Genomic DNA, 26,098 nt, shown 5'->3' on the forward strand with positions numbered 1-26,098 from the left:
ATGATCAGGCCCTCGCAAAAAATCCCCAATAAATCAATCACTGTCACACGGCTTAACAAATCAAATATCCATTTAAATAAATAATCTTCATGTGCTCATAGATTGATAGTTCACAAGGCACCATATGGTAAATAATTTTACAAGTGGTGCATGTTGCATTCTAATCATAGCACATAGGCTTCAAGTAGCTTATTTAGTAACCAAAACTTTCTGATAATATACTTTGTATTTTGAAATATAAATATGAAATTTCAAACACTTATCTCATGATTGATGACAATCTTATCTTATGAATGAAGCCTATGTGCTATGATTAGAATGCAATATGCACCACTGGTAAAATTATTTACCATATGGTGCCTTGTGAACTATCAATCTATGAGCACATGAAGATTATTTATTTAAATGGATATTTGATTTATTAAACCAAGTGACAGTGATAAATTCCTAAGCAGGCAAATCTATAACTGGGCAGGAATCGCTAGCGTGGCTTTGTAAAAGAAACCCCTTGTGAACATCAATGCACCACTCATGCAGCCTTGTGCCACCAACATGTTAAGGAGAAGAAAACGGAAAGAGACCCAATTTATTGGTGGCAGCTGCCCACAGATAAGATGATAAATACATGGTTTTATATGGAAAAGCAATTACAGTGGTACCTCAGAATCCGAACGCCCCAGAACTCGAACGACTTGGAATCCGAACTTTTTTTTGTAGTAAATTTTGCCTTGGAATCCAAACTCTGCTTTGGAATTCGAACGCCCTGCACATTGTATGTGTGTGTTTCTGCCCAGGAATCTGAATGCTGCTTTGGAATATTTGTTGATATTTTACCTTAAAATCCAGTGTATTTCCTGTTAAAATTTGAGTTTGTGGGACCCAGGAATGGATTAATCCAGTTTCTATTATTTTCAATGGGAAAAATTATCTTGGAACTCGAACGCTTTCAAATTCGAATGGGGTTCTGGAACGGATTAAGTTCGGATTCTAAGGCATCACTGTATTTGGATAGTGGCACCTCTAGAGTGCAGAGGTCCTGGCAGTTCTCCTCTAGTGCCTTGCTCATCTAGATTGTCTTTGGTACATCACCATCACATTCCGTCTCCCCCCAAAATAACCCTTTACTGTTTTAAAGTAGCTGAAACTGTTGAAAATAGTTTTCCAGCTGGAAAAAAATTACTAAATCTTATTGTTTGTTCATGTCTTCTACCCGTTGACAATATTGCAACACTGAAAATCCCCCTTTCCGTTCCATTGCCATGTTCACATCATCTGCTGGAGGGTATCAATGACATGGAGACAGAGAAGCTAACAGCAACTTTTGAACCCTTTCAAACTTTAGACGCCTTTCAACTCTGGTGCCTGGACTGCATCCCATTGCCTTCCCCCCATTTACACACACACACATGACTTTTTTTTTTTTAAATAACAAGCTGAACAAGAAAGACAAGGAGAAGGATCACAGAGCCAGTGCCAGAAGGCAATTTCCTTTAAACCTCAAAGGAGCTTATTTAAGTGCTTCAAAACACTATATGTGTGAGCAGTACAGACACTCTGAAAAATTGCCATATGATTTTATACTGTGCCCATTTAGTATAAAAGCTATGGGGCTCATAATAAAAAAAAAAAAACCGTCTAAAAAGTGGCCTAAATGGCTACTTGGATGATCAAAAAGCCTGATCGTCCAAGTACCCATAATCAAAGCTGGTTTTAGACGTATCTAAAACCAGCTTAGGCCTTTCCCTTGCCTTTAAACGCACAGAGAGAAAAAGAGGCGTTTTTAGAGGAGGGGAAAGGGCGGGAGGTGGGCCGACCTAGACCTAGGCGTGCAGCAGGTATAACCAAAACTTTAGGCAGGTTGCCTAGTCGGCACTTATACGTTTTGAATTAGACCAAGTCAAAACAGGTATAAGTACCGAAAAGGGGCTGCTGAGCTGATCGTGGCTGCTGCGATCAGCTCAACGGCCCCAGCAACCTGCCTACCCCCGTACAGCAATGATCGCGGCAGGAGAGATGGCTCATCTCCCCTGCCGCGAACCACCCTTTGCCCCCCCAACAATCAGAGCAGGAGGGAGCCCAAGCCCTTCTGCCCAGCGATCCCCAAACCCCCCGGGCCGAATCCGTTGGGGCCAGGAGGGAGTCCAAGCCCTCCTGGCCTGGCGATCTCCCCCCTCCCCCCACCACACGTTAGGGCCAGGAGGGAGCCCAAGCCCTCCTGGCCCGCGACCCCCTCTAACCCCCACCCCCACTAAAATACAGGCAGGAGGGATCCCAGGCCCTCCTGCCCTCGACGCAACCCCCGAACCCCCGATCGGCCCCCCGCCGACCTGCGACTCCCCCGCCGACCCCACGAACCCCCCACCCTCACCCCCATTCCCCGTACCTCAAAAAATGTTGGCCAGATGAATGGGTGCCAAGCCCGCCCGTCCGGCAGGCCCACCTGCGCAGGAATGGTGCCAGATTGACCCAGGCAGCTCAAACCCCGCCCACAAGCCTAAAAGCCCTAAAAGCCCTTGTTTTGGACGCTTGGGGCTTAGGCTTTTTTTGGGTTGATTATATGGTATAAGTTTAGACGTAGTGGTGGTCTGGGCGTTTAAACAGTTGAACGTAGAGGCAGGTCATTATAAAAAAAACCTCCTTTTGGACGTTTTTTTTGATAATGGATATTTTCCCTGCTTCTACTTTCAACGTTTAAGGCCTTAGGCCAAAAGGGGACTTAGACGTTTTTTTTGATTATGCCCCTCTATTTGTTTTCCTTTAATTTACTGTATGTCCTAATCAAAGTAAGCTTCCCAATCTTAGGTGAGGTAATGAGTTGTGTTTTTTTTTTTTTAAATTTTTGAAGGGACATCAAAAGAAGAGCTTTCACTTGTAGTCTGCAAAAGTTTATCTTTGATTTTCCTATACATACTTGATTCTGTGCTATGGTATATTGTTTTTTTTTTGTTTGTTTCATTGTAGACATTGATGAGTGCATTCAGAATGGAGTTCTTTGTAAAAATGGTCGCTGTGTGAACACTGACGGAAGTTTCCAGTGCATTTGCAATGCTGGGTTCGAACTAACCCCTGACGGAAAAAATTGTGCTGGTAGGAAAAAATATAATTTTTAATGACTAGCACCAATTAAAACAATTTTTCTGTACAGTATGTTTTGAAAGTAAGGAACCTTCATGCTTGTACCTCTAACTGGGTTTTCGAGTGCTTAATCCCAACCCTCACAGTTTTCATCATACTGTTGCAGGACATCGTTAGATTAATGTATGAAGAAAATGCTGAAAAAAGCCACACTGTTGCCTGAAGCAGGAAATCTAAAGTGAGGGTGAACGATTGACTTTCAAATTAAGGAGGAAACAGCAAGTAACCAGAAATTTAGGGCTCCTTTTACTAAGGTGCGTTAAGGCCTTAATGCGTAATGCGTGCTAAATTGCCATGCGCACTAGACCTTAATGCCAGCATTGAGCTGGTGTTATTCTAGAAGCGTACCGCGCAGTAATTTTGGGTGTGCGCTAAAAACGCTAGCGCACCTTAGTAAAAGGAGCCCTTAGTTTTTTTGGATCTCACATATAACAGACTTGATATGGCACTATATTCAGTAAAAATATTGCCTGCCTCAAGGGTCAAATCACGCTGTATCGCCAACAAACCAGATCAAAATGAAATTCCTAAAAGTTCTATAGCACATAGATACAATTTCCCTTGCAGAGCCAGAGCAATGGTGAAAGTCATTTGTTGTTTCCTCCTTAATTTGGAAATCCATTGATCACCCCCACTTTTTGTTTCCCACATTATGTTTGTGGATTTGGTATTCTTCCCACTTCTGGTCTTTGTTTATTATTATTATTATGGTATGACAATATTTTGATTAAAGATGACAATTTGTAAAACTCTTGTACGGGACACACACTGTTTTGATTAAAAACATTTATACCAATGTAATCCCTTGCTTACCCGGATGCTGGGAAGAGGCACACAAAATAAATTTTGTTAGGACTAGAGCTGGGACCAACTCATCAGCTGGAGACCCACTTCAAACATGTATCCGATTCCTCCCTCACTCCCTTTGAATAATGCAGACCACACCAGTAAGTCCAACTTTATTTCTCCTTAGTGCAATAAGTAGAGGTACATTTCTGTAACAGTGAACATTTTCTTGGTGGACACAGTCTAACTATTTACAGACTCCTCCTATACTCCAAAAGATGATGTTATAATCCTCTTATTATTCAGGGGTCAGAAGGTGGACTTTCACCAGAGGCCCAAATCTTCTAATCCAGTTTCACTGGCCAGTTGATGTGCTCTGACCAAAAGACAAATCTCCCACCCAAATCCAGATGTTAAATCTCCTCTGGAGTGAGGTCACAAAGACTGAGACCACCTTCCAGGAACTAGTATTATCCCAGGACAAGCAGGCAGCATATTCTTGACTGATGGGTGACGGCACCGACGGAGCCCCGGTACGGACAATTTTAGAGTGATTGCACTCTAAGAACTTGGAAAGTTCTGGCATGCCGCACCGCGCACGCGCGAGTGCCTTCCCGCCCGACAGAGGCGCGCGGTCCACCAGTTTCTTAGTTTCCGCGGAGCTAAGAAGACGCGTTTTTTCAACGGCTGTTGAAAATTTTTTTGACTTGCCTTCCCGCTCGCGTAAACCTTTTTGGCTTTTGCCTGTTTCTTTTTTCTTTGATTTTTGTAAAAAAAAAAAAAAAAAAATCTTCTTTTTTGATTCAATTTGGCTTTTCCCCTGCGGGGCCTTCTGCCACCATCGAGGCCTCGGCCTTCGATTTGGCTGAAGCGGTCTTCACGTTCATGCCCCCTCAGCCAGGTTTTAAAAAGTGCCAGCGGTGTGCTCGGCCCATATCTCTCACGGACCCACACAACTGGTGCTTACAGTGTTTGGGTCCTGAGCATCAGGCCTCCACCTGCACCCGCTGTGCCACACTTAAAAAACGAACATTAAAAAATCGCCAAATACAACAGCGATTACTGTTCGGTGCCGAGATGTCCGATCCCGTTCCATCGACTCCGACTTCGGCACCAGTTCAGTCGGCACCCTCTTCTTCGACGCCGCGAGACACCGCACCGGCGTCCCAACATGCAGGTAAGCCGGCTAAGAAGCCTTCCCCGCTGGAGCGTCCTCCGGTCTCGAGTGCAGTGAGTCCAATCCTGCCGACTGTGAGGCGCCAGCGGAAGCGCTCCGCCCCTATCGAGGTGAGTCCCTCGACATCGGGCTCCTCATCTCCAGGGCGTCGAGCGGCACCGCAGGTACCGCAGAAGAAAAAAGCGGTACCGGTGCCATCCCTTGATGACCGTATTACGGCCATTCTCCAGGCGCAGCTGAAGGAGCAATTACAACAGCTTCTTCCAGCTATCCTGGCACCAAACCTTCCGGTGCCGGTCCGCACTGAGCCGGTACCGATAGTGGAACAACCTGTGCTGTCGGTATCCACTCCCTCGGTACCGATTCACTCCACCTCATCGGTATCGATGCCAGTCCTTGCGCCGGAGCCGAGAGCTCAACATCAGTCGGTGCAGACTTCGGCTCCGGTACAACCGATTACATCGCCTGGGTCGATGTCGATGAGATCGGGTAAATCGGTGCGCAAAACCCGGCATGTAGACCCATCTACCCCAGAGTCTCGGGACCGTTCTCCCCATGTCAGGGATCCTGATCTGTGGGGAGATTCAGAGGAACCCTTTCTCTCTGAAGGAGAATGTTCCTCAGATGAGGAGGAGTCTGCTGTACATGACCCATCCTCAAAGCATGACACTTCATCTTTCTCCAGTTTCCTGAAAGATATGTGTGATTCTCTGTCCATTCCTTTGGAGGCTGAGTCCAAAAAGTCTAAAGCTTTTTTGGATGCCCTTGACTTTGACCAACCTCCAAAGGAATTTTTGAAGCTCCCTCTGCACGATATCTTGAGGGAGACTTTCTACAAGAATTTAGAGACTCCCTTAACGGTTCCAGGGGCCCCACGTAAGTTAGACTCTCTATATAAAGTAATTCCCATTCCTGGGTTCGACAAACCGCAACTTCCACATGAATCTTTACTTGTCGAATCCACCCTTAAAAAATCTTCAGGAGCCAGTGTATATGCTTCTGTACCTCCTGGCAGAGAGGGTAAAGCCATGGACAAATTTGGTAAGAGGCTCTACCAAAATGCAATGTTGGCAAATAGAGCTGGAAATTATGGGTTTCATTTTTCTTTCTACCTTAAACATCTCCTTACCACCATGGCTTCCTTTGAGAAGTACCTTCCTTAACGGAAACAACAATCTTTCCACCATTGCTTGTCATCTCTGTTTCAGCTGCGTAAGTTCATGGTTAGGTCCATTTACGACACCTTCGAACTTACATCCAGAGCGACAGCAATGTCTGTGGCAATGCGTCGCTTGGCCTGGCTTCGGGTATCTGAACTTGATGTTAATCATCAAGATCGGCTAGCCAACGCCCCATGCCTAGGGGATGAGCTTTTTGGGGAATCCATGGACTCGACTACTCAAAAGCTGTCTGCTCATGAGACACGTTGGGATACCCTACTTAAAAATAAGAAAAAGCCTCCCCCAACAAGGCCTTTTAGACAACATTCAGCCTATCAACGCCGCTTCACAGCTCGGCCATTGCCAACAACAGCTCAGCAACCCAGGCGTCAACGGCAGCAACAGCGTCAGCCTCCCAGACAACAACAGCAACAGCAGCCTGTAAAGCCAACTCCACAGCAGAAGACACAGCCCTTTTGACTTACTTCTCCAAAGTATAGCCAGTACTCCTATATCTGCTCTCCTGCCTCAACCTATAGGAGGTCGTCTCTCTCTGTTCCTCAGCCGGTGGGAAGTTATAACTTCGGACCAATGGGTCCTCAACATCATCCGCCACGGCTACTCTCTCAACTTTCAGACTCTTCCGCCCCAAAACCTGCCAAAAGAGTCTGCTTTGAACAGTCCTCAATCTGCCCTCCTTATTCAGGAAGTCCAATCCCTCCTCCTTCTGAACGCTATAGAAGAAGTTCCTTTAGATCAAAAGGGGCAGGGGTTCTACTCCCGTTATTTTCTAGTTCCCAAAAAAACAGGAGATCTCAGACCAATTTTAGATCTTCGCGATCTCAACAAACATCTGGTAAGGGAAAAATTCAAAATGCTTTCCTTAGCCATCCTTTATCCTCTTCTCAATCAAGACGACTGGCTATGCTCCCTCGATCTCAAAGAGGCATACACTCACATACCGATCAATGTAACCTCAAGACAGTATCTCCGTTTCATGACCAATCATTGTCATTACCAATACAAGGTGCTGCCCTTCGGTCTTGCCTCCTCTCCAAGGGTGTTCACCAAATGTCTTATTGTGGTAGCTGCATTTCTACGCTCTCACCACCTTCAGGTATTTCCTTACCTGGACGACTGGTTAATCAAGGCCACATCCGCTCAAGCAGTTCTCCTGGCCACCAACCAAACCATCCTGTTTCTACGAATACTGGAGTTCGAGATCAATCTACCCAAATCTCATCTCATCCCCACTCAGAGACTTCAATTCATTGGAGCGATGCTGGACACACTCCTCATGAGAGCATTCCTACCATCCAATCGTCTTCAGACCCTTCAGTCTCTATGTCAGCAGGTGCTTCCACAACATTCCATCTCAGCCAGACAAATGATGGTACTCTTGGGTCACATGGCATCCACAGTTCATGTCACACCCCTCGCACGTCTTCACCTGCGCACTCCTCAATGGACCCTTGCTACTCAGTGGTCCCAAGCGACGGATCCTTGCTCGCGACACATATCTGTGACATCATCTCTTCGTCAGTCTCTTCAATGGTGGTTGGTATCCTCAAATCTATCCAGAGGTCTTCTGTTCCATCAGCCTCCTCATCAACTAGTCATCACCACCGACGCCTCTCCTTATGCATGGGGAGCTCATTTGAACGAGTTCCAGACTCAAGGTCTTTGGACAGCCCAGGAAAAGAAGCATCACATCAATTTCCTGGAACTCAGAGCGATGTTTTATGCCCTCAAGGCCTTCCAACATCTTCTCTTTCCTCAGGTTCTTCTGTTGTGCACAGACAATCAGGTTGCGATGTACTACATCAACAAACAGGGTGGGACAGGCTCTCGCCTTTTATGCCAAGAAGCCCAAAAGATCTGGACTTGGGCCATAGATCACCATCTCTTCCTGAAAGCTATCTACATTCAGGGAGAACAGAATTCCTTAGCGGACAAACTCAGCAGAATTCTCCAGCCTCACGAGTGGACACTCAATCCTGCAACTCTACAGTCTATCTTCACTCAATGGGGCACTCCTCAGATAGACCTCTTTGCAGCTCCTCACAATCATCAGCTGCCCCTATTCTGCTCCAGACTCTACTCTCCTCACCGTCTGGCAGCGGATGCTTTTCTCCTCGACTGGTCAAATCTGTTCCTGTACGCCTTCCCTCCTCTGCCTCTCATGTTGAGAACCTTGTTCAAGCTCAAGAGGGAACGAGCCACCATGATTCTGATTGCTCCGAGGTGGCCCAGGCAACATTGATTCTCCCTTCTACTTCAACTCAGTTCCAGGGAACCTTTTCTTCTTCCTCTGTTTCCTTCTCTGCTTACGCAACATCAGGAGACCCTTCTACATCCCAACCTACAGTCTCTGCACCTGACAGCTTGGTATCTCTCGGGCTGACATCTCATGATACTCTTTTATCTCAGCCTGTTCGTTCCATTCTAGATGCCTCCAGGAAACCAGCCACTCTGCAATGTTACCATCAGAAGTGGACGAGATTTTCTTCCTGGTGTCTTCTTCATCATCTTGATCCCACTTCCCTAGCAGTGGAGACGTTGTTGGATTATTTACTTTCCTTGTCTGACTCTGGCCTTAAGTCTTCTTCCATCAGAGTCCACCTCAGTGCCATTGCTGCTTATCATGAGCCGGTCCATGGAAAACTTCTCTCAGCTCATCCCCTGGTGTCCAGGTTCATGCGAGGGCTTTTCAATGTGAAACCACCTCTTAAAGCCCCTCCTGTTATCTGGGATCTCAATGTGGTTCTTTCTGCCTTAATGAAGCCTCCATTTGAACCTTTGGCTACCTCTCCTTTCAAGTTTCTCACTTGGAAAGTACTTTTCCTTATTGCTCTTACCTCTGCCAGGAGGGTCAGTGAGCTTCATGCACTGGTTGCAGATCCACCTTTTACGGTTTTTCACCATGACAAGGTGGTTCTGCGTACACATCCAAAGTTTCTCCCTAAGGTTGTCTCTGAATTCCATCGCAACCAATCCATTGTTCTACCTGTTTTCTTTCCAAAACCTCATTCTCATTCTGGGGAACACGCTCTGCATACTTTGGATTGTAAAAGGGCTCTAGCTTACTATCTAGAGCGTACGAAACCCCACAGATCAGTTCCCCAACTCTTTCTGTCCTTTGATCCGAATAAATTGGGACGTCCTGTTTCTAAGCGTACGTTGTCTAATTGGCTGGCAGCGTGCATTTCATTCTGTTATGCTCAGACCGGACTGACACTGGAAGGTTCTGTCACGGCCCATAGAGTCAGAGCAATGGCAGCATCTGTAGCTTTCCTCCGTTCCACTCCTATTGAGGAAATCTGCAAGGCTGCTACTTGGTCCTCAGTTCATACTTTTACATCTCATTATTGTCTGGATGCATTCTCCAGACGGGATGGACACTTCGGCCAATCTGTTTTGCAAAATTTGTTTTCCTAATGGCCAACCTTCCCTCCATCCCTCTTTTTGTTAGCTTGGAGGTCACCCATCAGTCAAGAATATGCTGCCTGCTTGTCCTGGGATAAAGCACAGTTACTTACCGTAACAGGTGTTATCCAGGGACAGCAGGCAGATATTCTTGCGTCCCACCCACCTCCCCGGGTTGGCTTCTTAGCTGGCTTATCATAACTGGTGGACCGCGCGCCTCTGTCGGGCGGGAAGGCACTCGCGCGTGCGCGGTGCGGCATGCCAGAACTTTCCAAGTTCTTAGAGTGCAATCACTCTAAAATTGTCCGTACCGGGGCTCCGTCGGTGCCGTCACCCATCAGTCAAGAATATCTGCCTGCTGTCCCTGGATAACACCTGTTACGGTAAGTAACTGTGCTTTCTGTATAGGGCACTCCATGCAGAGCACCCATTGCAGAATACTAGCTTAGCACAGACTTTCCTGGTACCTAACTTTGAGTTCCATTTATAGAATTCCCCCATCTGGAGATTGGTGATATACAACCCACTATCCAGATAACTATTTGGATAAAGTTAGGACATTAAAATTACTGTCCTGACTTTTTCCAGGTAGCTGTTCCAATCGCAGTTTGAATATTGCTGTTCATTGCCTAGATGTCATCATTAAAAGACCCATGTTAATTTAACGCCACAGCTGGTGTTTAAAAAATGTTGACCGCAGCAACTTAATATTGACCTAAAAGAGTATCATGCTTATGTATTTGTATCAAAATGATCTCTGGGATGCATCTTTATTTTACATTTCCTGATATCAGAAATCCAAATAGACCTTTTTGAATAAATAGCAGCACCATTTGGCTATGCCTCGTGATCCACTGATATTTCTGGGATCTCACAACATAAGAATTGCCCTCATAAGTATGTAAGGCTGTTTCTTTTGACATGTTTAGCCTGTGGTAAGAGTGGCATTTAATTAAGAACATAAGAGTGCTTTTAGGGGTTCAGACAAAGGTCCATTTAGCCCAGTAACCTGTTCCCAGCAGGTCATAAGTATTGGGCAGAGTCCCAAAATGTAGCAAGATATCAAGCTGCTGACTCCAGAGAAGAGTAGTGGTTTTCTCCAGGTCTACCTTATGAACCAGGTGACAAGGACAACCTGCAATCAGATGGCACAACTCCTGCCCAAGATGCGACTCCCCACTAAAAATACGGGCAGGAGGGAGCCCAACCCCTCCTGCCCAAGACGCACTCCCCCTACGACCGCCCCCCCCCCCGAACCCCGCAACCACCCCCACCCTTATTTACGATGAGTTGGCCGGATGGATGGGTCCCAAGTCCATCCACCCGTCAGGCCCACCGTCCTCCGAATGGCAGGCCGTAGGGCCTGATTGGGTCAGGTACTCCTGCCCACAGGAGGGGCTTTAGGCACCTGGGACAACCGGAATTGGTGTTTAGAGGCAGGGGAAATGCCTAAGCTGGTTTTAAATACATCTAAAACCAGCTTTGATTATTGGTACTTGGACGATCTGGCTTTTTGATCGTCCAAGTACTAATTTAGGCCACTTTTTGGCTGTTTTTTTTTTTTTTTTAAATTATGAGCCCCTTAGGCATTCCAAAGGTAATAACGTGAGTGGAACAGAGATGGACAAAGTACACAAGTCTTTTATTAAAAAAAGAATGAATAAATAAAAGTACCCCTTTAGTACGTACGTATATTTACATAGTAACATAGTAGATGACGGCAGATAAAGACCGAATGGTCCATCCAGTCTGCCCAACCTGATTCAATTTAAATTTTTTTTAAAATTTTTTTCTTCTTAGCTATTTCTGGGCAAGAATCCAAAGCTTTACCCGGTACTGTGCTTGGGTTACAACTGCCAAAATCTCTGTTAAGACTTACTCCAGCCCATCTACACCCTCCCAGCCATTGAAGCCCTCCCCTGCCCATCCTCCACCAAACGGCCATACACAGACACAGACCGTACAAGTCTGCCCAGTAACTGGCCTAGTTCAATATTTAATATTATTTTCTGATTCTAAATCTTCTGTGTTCATCCCACGCTTCTTTGAACTCAGTCACAGTTTTACTCTCCACCACCTCTCTCGGGAGCGCATTCCAGGCATCCACTACCCTCTCCGTAAAGTAGAATTTCCTAACATTGCCCCTGAATCTACCACCTCTCAACCTCAAATTATGTCCTCTGGTTTTACCATTTTCCTTTCTCTGGAAAAGATTTTGTTCTACGTTAATACCCTTCAAGTATTTGAACGTCTGAATCATATCTCCCCTGTCTCTCCTTTCCTCTAGGGTATACATATTCAGGGCTTCCAGTCTCTCCTCATACGACTTCTGGCGCAAGCCTCCTATCATTTTCGTTGCCCTCCTCTGGACCACCTCAAGTCTTCTTACGTCTTTCGCCAGATACGGTCTCCAAAACTGAACACAATACTCCAAGTGGGGCCTCACCAATGACCTGTACAGGGGCATCAACACCTTCTTCCTTCTACTGACTACGCCTCTCTTTATACAGCCCAGCATCCTTCTGGCAGCAGCCACTGCCTTGTCACACTGTTTTTTCGCCTTTAGATCTTCGGACACTATCACCCCAAGGTCCCTCTCCCCGTCCGTGCATATCAGCTTCTCTCCTCCCAGCATATACAGTTCCTTCCTATTATTAATCCCCAAATGCATTACTTTGCATTGAATTTTAGTTGCCAGGCATTAGACCATTCCTCTAACTTTTGCAGATCCTTTTTCATATTTTCCACTCCCTCTTCGATGTCTACCCTGTTACAAATCTTGGTATCATCTGCAAAAAGGCACACTTTTCCTTCTAACCCTTCAGCAATGTCACTCACATACATATTGAACAGGATTGGCTCCAGCACCGAACCCTGAGGGACTCCACTAGTCACCTTTCCTTCCTTCGAGCGACTTCCATTAACCACCACCCTCTGGCGTCTGTCCGACAGCCAGTTTCTGACCCAGTTCACCACTTTGGGTCCTATCTTCAGCCCTTCAAGTTTGTTCAACAGCCTCCTATGAGGAACTGTATCAAAGGCTTTGCTGAAATCCAAGTAAATTACATCTAGCATATGTCCTCGATCCAGCTCTCTGGTCACCCAATCAAAAAATTCAATCAGGTTCGTTTGGCACGATTTACCTTTTGTAAAGCCATGTTGCCTCTGATCCTGTAACCCATTAGATTCAAGGAAGTACACTATCCTTTCTTTCAGCAACACTTCCATTATTTTTCCAACAACTGAAGTGAGGCTCACCGGCCTGTAGTTTCCTGTTTCATCCCTGTGACCACTTTTATGAATAGGGACCACATCCGCTCTCCTCCAATCCCCAGGAATCACTCCCGTCTCCAGAGATTTATTGAACAAGTCTTTAATAGGACTCGCCAGAACCTCTCTGAGCTCCCTTAGTATCCTGGGATAGATCCCGTCTGGTCCCATCGCTTTGTCCACCTTCAGTTTTTCATGTTGCTCATAAACACCCTCCTCCGTGAACGGCGCAGAATCTACTCCATTTTCTCGTGTAACTTTGCCAGACAATCTAGGTCCTTCTCCAGGATTTTCTTCTGTGAACACAGAACAGAAGTATTTGTTTAGCACATTTGCTTTCTCCTCATCACTCTCCACATATTTGTTCCCAGCATCTTTTAGCCTAGCAATTCCATTTTTTATCTTCCTCCTTTCACTAATATATTAGAAAAAATTTTTATCTCCCTTTTTTTCATTTTTAGCCATTTGTTCTTCCGCCTGTGCCTTCGCCAAACGTATCTCTCTCTTGGATTCTTTCAGTTTCACCCTGTAGTCCTTTCTGCTCTCCTCTTCTTGGGTTTTTTTATATTTCATGAACGCCAACTCTTTCGCCTTTATTTTCTCAGCCACTAGGTTGGAGAACCATATCGGCTTCCTTTTTCTCTTGTTTTTATTGATTTTCTTCACATAAAAGTCCGTAGCCATTTTTATCGCTCCTTTCATCTTAGACCACTGTCTTTCCACTTCTCTTATGTCCTCCCATCCTATCAGCTCTTTCTTCAGGTACTTTCCCATTGCATTAAAGTCCGTACGTTTGAAATCTAGGACTTTAAGTATCGTGCGGCCACTCTCCACTTTAGCCGTTATATCAAACCAAACCGTTTGATGATCGCTACTACCCAGGTGAGCACCCACTCGAACATTAGAGATACTCTCTCCATTTGTGAGGACCAGATCCAATATCGCTTTTTCCCTTGTGGGTTCCGTCACCATTTGTCTGAGCAGAGCCTCTTGAAAGGCATCCATAATCTCCCTACTTCTTTACGATTCCGCAGACGGAACATTCCAGTCCGCATCCGGCAGGTTGAAATCTCCCAACAGCAGAACCTCCTCTTTCCTTCCAAACTTTTGGATATCCACAATCAGATCCTTATCAATTTGCTGCGATTGAGTCGGAGGTCTGTAGACTACACCCACGTAGATAGAAGTTCCATCTTCTCTTTTCAGAGCAATCCATATCGCTTCTTCCTCTCCCCAGGTCCCTTGCATTTCGGTCGCTTGGATATTGATCTTTACATAGAGAGCTACTCCTCCACCTTTATGACCATCTCTGTCCTTCCTAAAAAGATTATATCCCGGTATGTTTGCATCCCATCCATGTGATTCACTGAACCATGTCTCTGTGATAGCAACAATATCTAGATCTGCCTCTAATATCAGGGCTTGCAGATCATGAACTTTGTTGCTTAGACTGCGAGCATTTGTGGTCATCGCTTTCCAGCTATTTTTCAGCGATAATCTCCTTTTTTGTATGGATTTTTGTGTCGTTTCACTTTCCGTTGCAATACTAAGAAATGAGTTGCTGATATTGCTTATGTTGCAGCCTTTACTACTATCACATCTTTTCTCTTGCCGGGGGTGGTCTCTATAATTGTCCTTCGTACATACACCACCCCCACCTTCTAGTTTAAATGCCTAGAAAAATATTGTCTAAATTTCTCTGCAAGGTTTCTTTTTCCTGCTGTAGTAATATGTAGCCCATCAGTGCAATATAGCTTATTGTCCTTCCATGTATTTCCCCATCCTCCTATGTACCTGAAGCCTTCTTGATGACACCAGGCTCTGAGCCATCTATTAAAGTCCTCTGTGTTTTTCACTCTTTGCTCTCCCTTTCCATATGCAGGACATGTACTGTATAAATTTGAGCCTTTTTTTTTTTATAAGGCATATAGACATAAAAAAGGCATCTTTTTGGACTTTTATAGAAAGGTATCCTCTTTTAAAATCAAGCCCTGGAACAATATAATTTAAAAGAAAAAGTTAAATAGGAATGGATGGTAGTGGGAAAGAGATTGCTGAGTAGGTGGGTAAGAATCGCCCCAGAGAATGCTAGGATGAGTATGCAGATGGACTGCAAGACCTCCTCAGCACCTGGCAGATGGCCGGTGGGAGTGATGGGCAGCAGGAGAGTTGCTCGAGAGGACTCGGTAATGCTGGAATAGATGCTAAGGGCAAAAATTTACATGAGGCAAGAGCATTATTTTAAAAGACCACTTTGAAAGCACATTGAAAATACATTCATTCTATGCATCAAAAAGGGTTAAAAGAAGGCCAAACAGCCAGCATGGTTTAACGGTGAGGTAGAAAAAGTGGTAAGAGCCAAAATAAGCATCTTTCAGAAATTGGAAAGTAGACCTTAATGAAGAAAACAGGAATGAGCTCAAGCACTGGCAAGTTAGATATAAACAAGTGAAAAGGCATCCAAGGAAGACCTAGAAAAGAAGGTTGCTGTAGAAAGAAGTGCTTAGCCAGGATAAGATAAAAACAGAAAAACTAAGGGGCTTTCTACAAAAGAAAGTGTTAACATGCGCTATAATGTAGGATTTTAATTTGTAGCAAGCCTTTAACTCTGAATCAAAAAGAGGCATCCATGCTATTTTTTTTATTGCTGGTTGTGTGCTAACATTCAGATTAATACATAGTACCTGCTACTGGTTAATGTAGAAGCAAACCACCTCCTATATAGGAAGCAGTAAGTGATCCCATGCTGTATCTGTGTTAGAGAATGACACAGGGACAAATTTTTCTACGTCCCCACAGGAACTCAATTTCCCCATCCTGTCCCCGCGAGTTTTGTCGTTGTCCTTGTCCTTGTCCCTGTCCCTGCCCTATTCCTGTAAGCTCTGCCTTAACAGCACAAGCCTCAAACACTTATGATTTTAAATTGAGGCTTCTGTGGATGAGAACAGAGCTTGCAGGAATGGGGCAGGGACAGGAAAAGAACTCGCCAGGACAGGACGGGAAAATGAGTTCCTGTGGGGATGAGGAAAAATTTGTCCCCGTGTCATTCTGTACTTTGTGTTAACCAGTTAGCTCAAGATAAGTATAGTGCGAAACCTGGCTAATAGTTCCATTCCCACTCTCTGTTCATGCCATTCCCCCTGACATAAAAATTTTGCAACTCTCAGTTTAAGATGCAGAACAGATAAACTACACTTCCTCCTCAATATTCACGGGGGTTAGGGGCAGAGCTGGCCCGCCAATATCGTAAAATGTGAATAACTTTTAGGGCCTCCCTCCTGCCTCCTGGACCTTTATAAAGCTTACTCGATGGTCTAGCGGGTGAAGCGAGGCAGCAGCACTCTTCCTACGCTCCTGCCCCATGCGAGTAGGTGAAAAGACAGCGGACTTCCCCTTCGCTCATAAGGATGATGCCTATTGGCTGGCTCGGCAGCGGGTTGGCGTGACAGCGGCAGAGACTGTGTCCACCTAGTGCTGCGGAGTGGCTGAGACCAAGGCAGCTGCTGATTTGCTGGGATACCGTCACTCAGAAGCCCAGCTGGGAGCACGAGACTGGCAGGTGGGTGGGTTTTGTGGCTGTCTGGGGGGTTTTGTGGGAGGTGAAACATGAAGCTGTTAGAGTGACGAAGGCCTGGGGGTACCGTGGCCAGATGTTGTGATGGGTCCTGGAAGAGGTGAGGCTATTAGAGTGGGGCTTTGTGGTCATGCACATTTTATGAGACATTCGGGAAGCAGGGGTGGGTCCGGGTTTAGAAAATCACGAATAACCGAATTCGCGAACACTAAACCCGCGAATCAGGAGGGAAAAGTATACCACAAAACACTTTAATTTAGCCATGCAGTAGCTTGTCATCGTGCATAATGTGCATGATGCCCTTTTGTAGAAGAGACCCTATGGGGGTAATAATAATAAAAAAAAAAGTCTAAAAAGTGTCCTAAATGGCTACTTGGACGATCAAAAAGTCTGATCGTCCAAGTACCCATAACCAAAGCTGGTTTTTAGACGTATCTAAAACCAACTTAGGCCTTTCCCCTGCCTCTAAACGCACAGAGAGAAAAGAGGTTTGTTTAGAGGAGGGGAAAGAGCGGGCAGTGGGCGGGAGGTGGGCCGACCTACACCTAGCCGTACAACAGGTATAACCAATACAGTTTAGTCGGCACTTAGACCTTTTTCACTTAGACGAAATAAAACCAGGTCTAAGTGCCGAAAAAGGGGCCGCTGAGCTGATGGCCGCTGGCCTAACCATTGCAGCAGGAGAGATGCCTCATCTCCCCTACCGCGATGCCATCACTCTTCTACCCGAACTGCCGTGACCCGCGGCAGTTCGGGTAGAGGAGTGATGGCATCGCGGTAGGGGAGATGAGGCATCTCTCCTGCCGCGATGCATCACTCCCCCCCCCACACACACAACATCGGGGCAAGAGGGAGCTCAAGCCCTCTTGCCCCAGCCAACCGTGGCACCCCCGACATGATCGAGGCAAGAGGGAGCTCAAGCCCTCTTGCCCCAGCCAACCGCGGCACCCCCGACACGATCGGGGCAAGAGGGAGCTCAAGCCCTCTTGCCCCCCCGACTCCCCAACAATATCGGGCCAGGGGGGAGCCCAAGTCCCCCTGGCCCTGGCGCCCCCCCCCGCTAGTTGTTCGGGCCAGGAGGGAGCCTAAACCCTCCTGGCCCAGCCGATCCTGCCCCCCCCCCCCCGACAACATCAGGCCAGGAGGGAGCCCAAATCCTCCTGGCCACGGCGACCCCCTACCCCCACCCCGCACTACATTACGGGCAGGAGGGATCCCAGGCCCTCCTGCCCTCGATGCAAACCCCCCTCCCCCCAACGACCATCCCCCCCAAGAACCTCCGACCGACCCCCCCCAGCCGACCCGCGACCCCCACGACACCCCCACCCCCCTTCCCCGTACCTTTGTTTAGTTGGCTGGACAGATGGGAGCCAAACCCGCCTGTCCGGCAGGCAGCCAACAACGGAATGAGGCCAGATTGGCCCATCCATCCCAAAGCCCCGCCTACTGGTGGGGCCTAAGGCGCCTGGGCCAATCAGAATAGGGCCGGGAGCCTTAGGACCCTCCTGGAGGTGGGCCCTTGGGCACATGGTCGGGTTGGGCCCATGTGCCTCAGGCCCCATCCCCAGGAGGGGCCTAAGGCTCTCGGGCCTATTTTGATTGGCCCAGGCGCCTTAGGCCCCACCAGTAGGCGGGGCTTTGGGATGGATGGGCCAATCCAGCCTCATTCCGTCATTGGCTGCCTACCGGACAGGCGGGTTTGGCTCCCATCTGTCCGTCCAACTAAACAAAGGTACGGGGAAGGGGGGTGGGGGTGTCGTGGGGGTCGGCCAGGGGGGTCGCGGGTCGGCTGGAGGGGCGGTCGGAGGTTCTTGGGGGGGGCGGTCATTGGGGGGAGGGAGGTTTGTGTCAAGGGCAGGAGGGCCTGGGATCCCTCCTGCCCGTAATGTAGGCGGGTTGGGGTTAGGATCGGCTGGGCCAGGAGGGTTTGGGCTCCCTCCTGGCCCGAACAACTAGGGCGGGGGGGGGGGGGTCGCCAGGGCCAGTAGGGCTTGGGCTCCCTCCTGGCCCGATATTGTCGGGGAGTCGGCGGGGCAAGAGGGCTTAGGCTCCCTCTTGCCCCAATCGTGTAGGGGAGTCGGGGGGGCAAGAGGGCTTGAGCTCCCTCTTGCCCCGATCGTGTAGGGGAGTCGGGGGGGCAAGAGGGCTTGACATGGCAGGAGGGCTTGGGCACCCTCCTGCCTGGATTGTTGTTAGGGGGGGGAATTCTGTAACCGATGTTGTTTTTGACAGACACCAGTTACAGAATCCAGCTTTTAGGCGAGGGACTGGCTCCTCCTTCACCTAAAAGCCCTTCTGTTGGACGTTTGTGGCCTAGGCGTGTTTTTGTTTCATTATGGCTAAAAAGTGTAGACGTGCTGAGGGGATACTTGTAGACGTAGTGGAGATTGGGCGTTTAGGCAGAGGAAGGCCATAATCAAAACATGGACGTTTGTTTTGGTTATGGACACTTTCCCTGCTTCTGGGTTGAACGTTTAGGGACTTAGGCCAAAAGGGGACTTAGACGCTTTTTTTGATTATGCCCCTCCATGTGATTTATTAAATTTATTTTGAGGAAGATGTTAGGGTAATATCTGCACCCGAAACCTTTTCTACATGGTGGTGAATCAGAGCAACTAAAGCGCATCACTGCAAGTGTAGATGATATAACAGATCAAACTGACAATACAAGAGCAACAAATCACCAAGTGGAGATGGTATCCATCCCAGAGTCCTAAGAGCTAAATTATGAACTTGCTAATTTTTTACTAATCGCTAACCAATTTTTTAAAATGTCCACAATAACATAAGAACATAAGAATAGCCTTACAGGGTCAGACCAATGGTCCATCAAGCCCAGTAGCCCATTCTCACGGTGGCCAATCTAGGTCACTAGTACCTGGCCAAAACCCAAGGTGCAGCAATATTCCATGCTACCAATACAATGCAAGCAGTGGCTCACCCAAGTCTTTCTGAATAACAGACTATGGACTTTTCCTCCAGGAACTTGTCCAAACATTTCTTAAAATCAGCTACGCTATCCGCTCTTGCCACAAACATCCTCTGGCAATGCGTTCCAGAGCTTACCTGTTCTCTGAGTGAAAACAAATTCTTCCTATTGGTTTTAAAGTATTTCTGGGTAACTTCATTGAGTGTCCCCTAGTCTTTGTAATTTTCGACGGAGCGAAAAATCGATCCACTTGTACCCGTTCTACTTCACTCAGGATTTTATAGACTTCAGTCATATCTCCCCTCAGCTGTCTCTTTTCCAAACTGAAGAGCCCTACCCGATTTAGTCTTTCCTCATATGAGAGGAGTTTTATCACCTTTACCATCTTAGTTGCTCTTCTTTGATCCTTTTCTAGTGCCACTATATCTTTCTTGAGATAAGGAGATCAGAATTGAACACAGTACTCCAAATGGAGCAATACAGGGTCATTATGGCATTCTTAGTCTTGTTAACCAACCCTTTTTAAAATAATTCCTAGCATCCTGTTTGCTTTTTTGGCTTCTGTCGCACATTGGGCAGAAGGTCTACAATGATACCCAGATCCTTTTTTGGTCGCTAACCCCAAGGTGGACCCTAGCATCCGGTAACTGTGATTCAGGTTATTCTTTCCAATGTGCATCATTTTGCATTTGTCCATATTAAATTTCATCTGCCACTTAGACGCCCAGTCTTCCAATTTCCTAAGGTCCACTTGCAATTTTTCACAATTTACCAGTGTTTTAACAACGTTGAACAGTTTAATCTCATCTGCAAATTTAATCACCTCACTCGTCGTTCCAATTTCCAGATCATTTATAAATAAGTTAAATAGCACCGGTCCCAGTACAGACCCCTGCGGCACTCCACTGTTTACTCTCCTCCATTGAGAAAAATGGCCATTTAACCCTACCATCTGTTTTTTATCCAATATCCAATTCCTTATCCACAACTAAATTTTGCCACCTATCCCATGACTCTTTAATTTTCTCAGGAGCCTCTCGTGAGGAAATTTATCAAAAGCTTTCTGAAAATCTAGATACACTGGAAGGAAGTGACAGGCAATAAGAAAAATTCATTCAGGAAATGGAAAAGGGGCAAAACTGAGGGGAACTGAAAAGAGCACAGGAAGTATCAAAAAGAATGTCACCGTGTGGTTCAAAAAGCCAAAAGAGAGTATGAAGAGAGGCTAGCCAGGGAAGCACGAAATTTCAAACCATTCTTTAGATATGTTAAAGGGAAGCAGCCGGCTAGGGAGAAGGTGGGACCGCTGGACGACGGAGACAGGAAGGGAGTGATGAAGGAGGAGAAAGAAGTGGCAGAAAGACTTAACATGTTCTTTTCATCTGTATTTACAAATGAAGACACAACCAACATACCGGAACCTGAGCAAATCTTCAATGGAGTTCAAGCAGAAAAATTAACATCCATGAAAGTGAGCCTTGAAGACGTACGCAGGCAGATAGAAAAATTAAAAACTGACAAATCCCCGGGTCTGGATGGAATCCATCCAAGGGTTCTGAAGGAACTAAAGGAGGAAATAGTGGAACTACTGCAGAAAATTTACAATCTATCCCTGAAAACAGGCGTGATCCTGGAGGATTGGAAGATAGCCAACTTTACGCCCATCTTTAAAAAGGGATCAAGAGGTGACCCAGGAAACTACAGACTGGTGAGTCTGACCTCTGTTCCAGGGAAAATGGCGGAAGCACTGATAAAAGAAAACATCGATGAACATCTTGAAAGAAACGAACTTCTGATAACCAGCCAACATGGTTTCTGCGAGGGGAGATCGTGCCTAATGAACTTATTGCACTTCTTCGAAGGAATTAATAAATAGATGGACAAAGGAGACCTCATAGACATCATATATCTAGATTTCCAAAAAGCCTTTGACAAGGTACCCCATGAACGCCTACTTCGGAAACTGAAGAACCATGGGGTGGAAGGAGACATACATAGATGGATCAGAAACTGGTTGGCGGGTAGGAGTAAAGGGCTACTACTCAGACTGGAGGAGGGTCACGAGTGGTGTCCCACAGGGCTTGGTGCTCGGGCCGCTGCTCTTTAATATATTCATAAATGATCTAGAAAAAGGGATGAAGTGTGAGATAATAAAATTTGCGGACGACACCAAACTATTTAGTGGAGCTCGTATTAAAGAGGACTGCAAAGAATTGCAAAGGGACTTGAACAAACTAGGGGAATGGGCGACGAGTATTACAAGTGGGAAGCAGAAACCCGAGGTACAACTATACGATGGGAGGGATGTTATTGAATGAGAGTACCCAAGAAAGGGACTTGGGGGTAATGGTGGACATGACAATGAAGCCGACGGCACAGTGCGCAGCGGCCGCTAAGAGAGCGAATAGAATGCTAGACATAATCAAGAAGGGTATTACTACCAGAACGAAAGAAGTTATCCTGCTGTGCATCTGGAGTACTGTGTCCAATATTGGTCGCCGTACCTTAAGAAGGATATGGCGCTACTCGAGAGGGTTCAGAGGAGAGTTGCACATCTGATAAAAGGTATGGAAAACCTTTGATACGCTGAAGATTGGAGAAACTGGGACTCTTTTTCCTGGAGAAGAGGAGACTTAGAGGGGATATGATAGAGACTTACAACTTTGTAAATTTTTTATTATTTTCCAATATGAACAGTGCAATACAAATGTATACATTTGAAAGATATCAACCATAAAAACACACCTTTGAACAACAAATTTTAAAAGATCATCATTATCCCCTCAACCCTTTACAAACCGGAAATATAGACATATTCCAATACCCCCCTCCCTCCCGGGATGTGTATGGAACCAAACCTAACTTAACTTGAAAAGAGATATACAGGCCCCACACTAATTTAAATACCTTATTCTTCCCTAATAATTCTGCATTCATCTTTTCACATTTATACATAGAACATAAACTTGCCCACCAGAAAGGGAAGCTGAGACTGTCAGAACTCTTCCAATTGCTCGTTATCATTTGGATGGCTATCCCTGTCATTATCAATAAAAGCCGGCTTTTATAACGATCTAATGAGGGCTTAACATGCAATAAGGTACCGCATATGATCATTTCATATGTCAGCGGAAATGTTGAATCAAGAATTTCATTGATCTGTCCCCATATCGATTTCCAGAATCTGAGTATCAGAGGACAAAAAACCAGCAGATGATCCAATGTCCCAATGTCTGTATGACAATGCTAGCATCTATTAGAACTAGAACTATCTATTTTTTGTAAATGCACAGGGGTCCAAAAGCTTCTATGTAACAGAAAAAAACAAGTTTGTCTCATAGATGCAGACATTGTACATTTCATCCTTGAGTTTTCACAATTGCAACAGTCAAGTTTCAAGTTTCAAGTTTATTGGGATTTCTTATCTACGCAATATCATATATTTCAATGCGTATAACAATTGTTTTTAAAATAACAATTAACAAATTGGGGAGGACAAAACAAGATAATATAGACAAATTTTGGCATTCTATTACAAACTGGTACAAAAGGCAAAGGGGTGAACTACAATTTTTAAGAAAAGAAAAAGGAACATTTAAGGAAAAAACACATATGGAGGGGTCATATAAAACATATATGGTAGGATCTCAAATCCAGGATATAAAGTAAAATAAAGAGTATTTTGGCGACCTACACATAACACTCATTAAAAACTAGGATTTAGTACATGTAGGTAATGTTTTCTATGCATTGAAAGCGTCCTTGTACAAAAAGCTTTTAAGGGAGCACTTAAATTTTTGTAAAGAAGGTTCATTACGTAAAAATAGTGGTAAATTGTTCCAGAGCTGGGGTGCTATGACCGAAAAGATAGTGGATCTCCTGGTCCCTATTATTTATTTTTTTTGAATTCTTTATTTATAATTTTAATAATTGACAATAATTACAAGTCAATAAAAGAAAACATGCAGTGTAAATTGAAATTAAATCAAAATTCCAAACAGCTAAGGAATATCAAAATATACATCGCATTATTAGTCCACAATTTTGGAGACGAGGCTAATGAAAAAGACTGAAATAAGTCATCAAGGTAATTAGTATAAGGCAAAAAGATAGGCGTTTTGAGTGCTCTTGAACCAATATTTTGAGCTTAACAAGAGAACAAGGCAGCTCATGAAGACTCTCTATCAGAAATAAATTTAGATAAGTGCTGTGGATCATAAAATACATATCTATTCCCCCCATATGTCAAAACGCATTTACAGGGATATCTTAGGACAAAGGTCGCCCCTAGCTGAACAGCCTGTGGTCTCAATATTAAGAATTGTTTTCTTCTTTTCTGGGTCGAGTGAGATACATCAGGGTACATCCTAATTATATTTGTCATGAATGGAACATCTCTATGCTTAAAAAACATTTTAAGCAGCCAATCCCTGTCTGAGTCAATTGCAAACTGTACTATTAAGGTAGCAGGGACCTGATTTTCCGTATCCGACCTCTCTAGAAAATGTGTTAAATCCAAACTATCAACAGATAAATTCTGTTGATTTGGATTTTGAGATTTAACTCTCATTGGCAGGTAATATATTTTTGTGAGAGGTGGGTACGAAGTTTCTGGTACCTTCAAAATTTCTAACAAATATTTTTTAAACATAACTAGGGCAGTTATTGTTTGTACTTTTGGAAAATTAATAATCCGAAGATTACATCTTCTAACAGAATTTTCCAGCATTTCTTGTTTAAAGTGCAAACTAGCACTGTCCTTAATCCAAGTCTGGGCTTGTACTTCCAAAGTTTTTACTTTAGGCTCAATGTCACTCATTTTATTTTCCAGACTTGTAACTTTATCTTTTAGTTCCAAATTTTCCGATATAACAGTATTGCAGCTCAAAGATAATTGCTGAATTTGACTCCCCAGTAAAGTTTGCATACTGGATATGGCCTCCCATATGGATTCCATCGTAATCACCTATTATTTTTAAAGACGGAATAGTTAGTAAATGTTGTTGTGTTGATCTGAGTGTCCTGGATGAAGAATATGGTGTCAAAAAACGGTCCAGAAATAATTGTTGAATTTTAAATGTTAAGAGTATGATTTTAAAAATTATTCTGTGTGTGATTGGTAGCCAATGAGCAGTTTGTAAAAGTGGTGTAACGTGGTCATATTTTTTTGAATTTGTTATAATTTTTATTGCTGTATTTTGCATTATCTGTAGTCTCCTAATTTCTTTATTGGTTATGCCATGGTATAAAGTATTGCAATAGTCTAGCCTAGAAATGATTAATGAGTGGATTAAAGTGTTAAGAGCTTCAGGTTTTAGGACTTTTGATAGTGATCTGATGAGCCGTAGCTTATAAAAACAATTTTTGACTACTGAGCTAATTTGGTTATGGTATGAGAGTTCCTGATCTAGTGTTATTCCCAATATTTTTCTTGTAGTTACTATTTGAAGAGGGATGCTATTTAGGAGTATATGTGGTGAGACTCAAATTTATAAATGGTTGCATTGAAGCAAGCCATTGAGAAAGGGTTCCCTGAATGGAGAAATTTCAAAAATTACTTTAGTTTGCAGATCCTATGCTTTCAGACAGATTCCTTAGGGCATCAGGCCTCCCAGTGGTATAAATTGATATCTGATTTATTGAATAAAAAACCAAAGACGAGTCTAAAGGACATTTGGAGCATTGAGATTAAACAGCATATTATCCCAGGACAAGCAGGCAGGTATTCTCACATATGGGTGACGGAGCCTGGATGCCTGGATGCGGACGCCTCACAAGCAGATGTGCTTGAAGAAACTCGAAGTTTCGAGTCACCCGCACCGTGCATGCGCGAGTGCCTTCCCGCCCAGCGTAGGGCGCGTCTCCTCAGTTCTCAGTTTTCTGCGGAGCTGAGAAATACATCTTTGACTCTCTGCGTTAACTTCGTTACTTGTGCCTTCTCTGAACCGCGGTTATTTTTTTCCTCACGAATCGCTGTTCTTATTTTCTTTATTTTATTTTCAGTTTAAAAAAAAATAAAATAATTTTTTCTTCCATCTGTTTTCCGGGACAGGCCGCTCGGCTGCAGCCTGAGGGCTTCGATCTTGCGGCGGCTATTTTCACTTCTATGTCCCAGCCTGTCATGGGCTTCAAGAAGTGTGGCAAGTGCCAGCGCGCGATCTCTCTTACAGACCCACACCATCGCTGCCTCAAGTGCCTTGGGCCGAAACATCATCCTAGGTCGTGCCTGCGCTGTCAAACACTTCAGCCTCGAGCTTTCAATCATCGTTGTATTTTGGTGGACAAACTCTTCGAGATGGAATCTTCTACTGATCCTTTGACTTCAAAGGCGACCTTGGCCTCGACTCCTACCGAAGTTCCTCCTGCTTCTACTGCTTCCACCTCAAGCCTCATCAGACCTTTGTCGTTTGCAGCGGCTCTTTCTTCGACGACATCAGCTGTATCTTCCCCTGTTTCCTCAGGTCAGATAGCTCAGCAGTCGGTTCCAGTCGAAGCACACTCACACTACCTCGAAGGAACCTCCAGCCAAAGCAGGTGGTCTAGTTTCAGATGCGGATCCATCCTTGCCGGCTTCTTTCCAGACCATGTTGGAGAAGCAGTTCATTCAGTTCCTTACTAATATGGGACCAAAGCATCTTCCT

General features: G+C 45.1%; 1 protein-coding gene across 3 annotated transcripts in view; it reads left to right on the forward strand.

Annotated features, from left to right (window-relative positions):
• FBN2 (fibrillin 2) overlaps window positions 1–26,098 on the forward strand; it is a 617,508-nt gene that overhangs the window by 267,288 nt on the left and 324,122 nt on the right. For all 3 annotated transcript variants that reach the window (XR_004537713.1, XM_033928968.1, XM_033928969.1), the window contains exon 13: window positions 2,962–3,087. Coding sequence is in view for 2 of the 3 variants with exons in the window: in XM_033928968.1 (XP_033784859.1) it covers window positions 2,962–3,087 (126 nt within the window). In the remaining variant the exon portion in view is untranslated. The remainder of the gene's footprint in view (window positions 1–2,961; window positions 3,088–26,098) is intronic.

The sequence above is a fragment of the Geotrypetes seraphini genome, chromosome 1 (assembly GCF_902459505.1).
Source record: "Geotrypetes seraphini chromosome 1, aGeoSer1.1, whole genome shotgun sequence".
Lineage (NCBI taxonomy): Eukaryota > Metazoa > Chordata > Amphibia > Gymnophiona > Dermophiidae > Geotrypetes > Geotrypetes seraphini.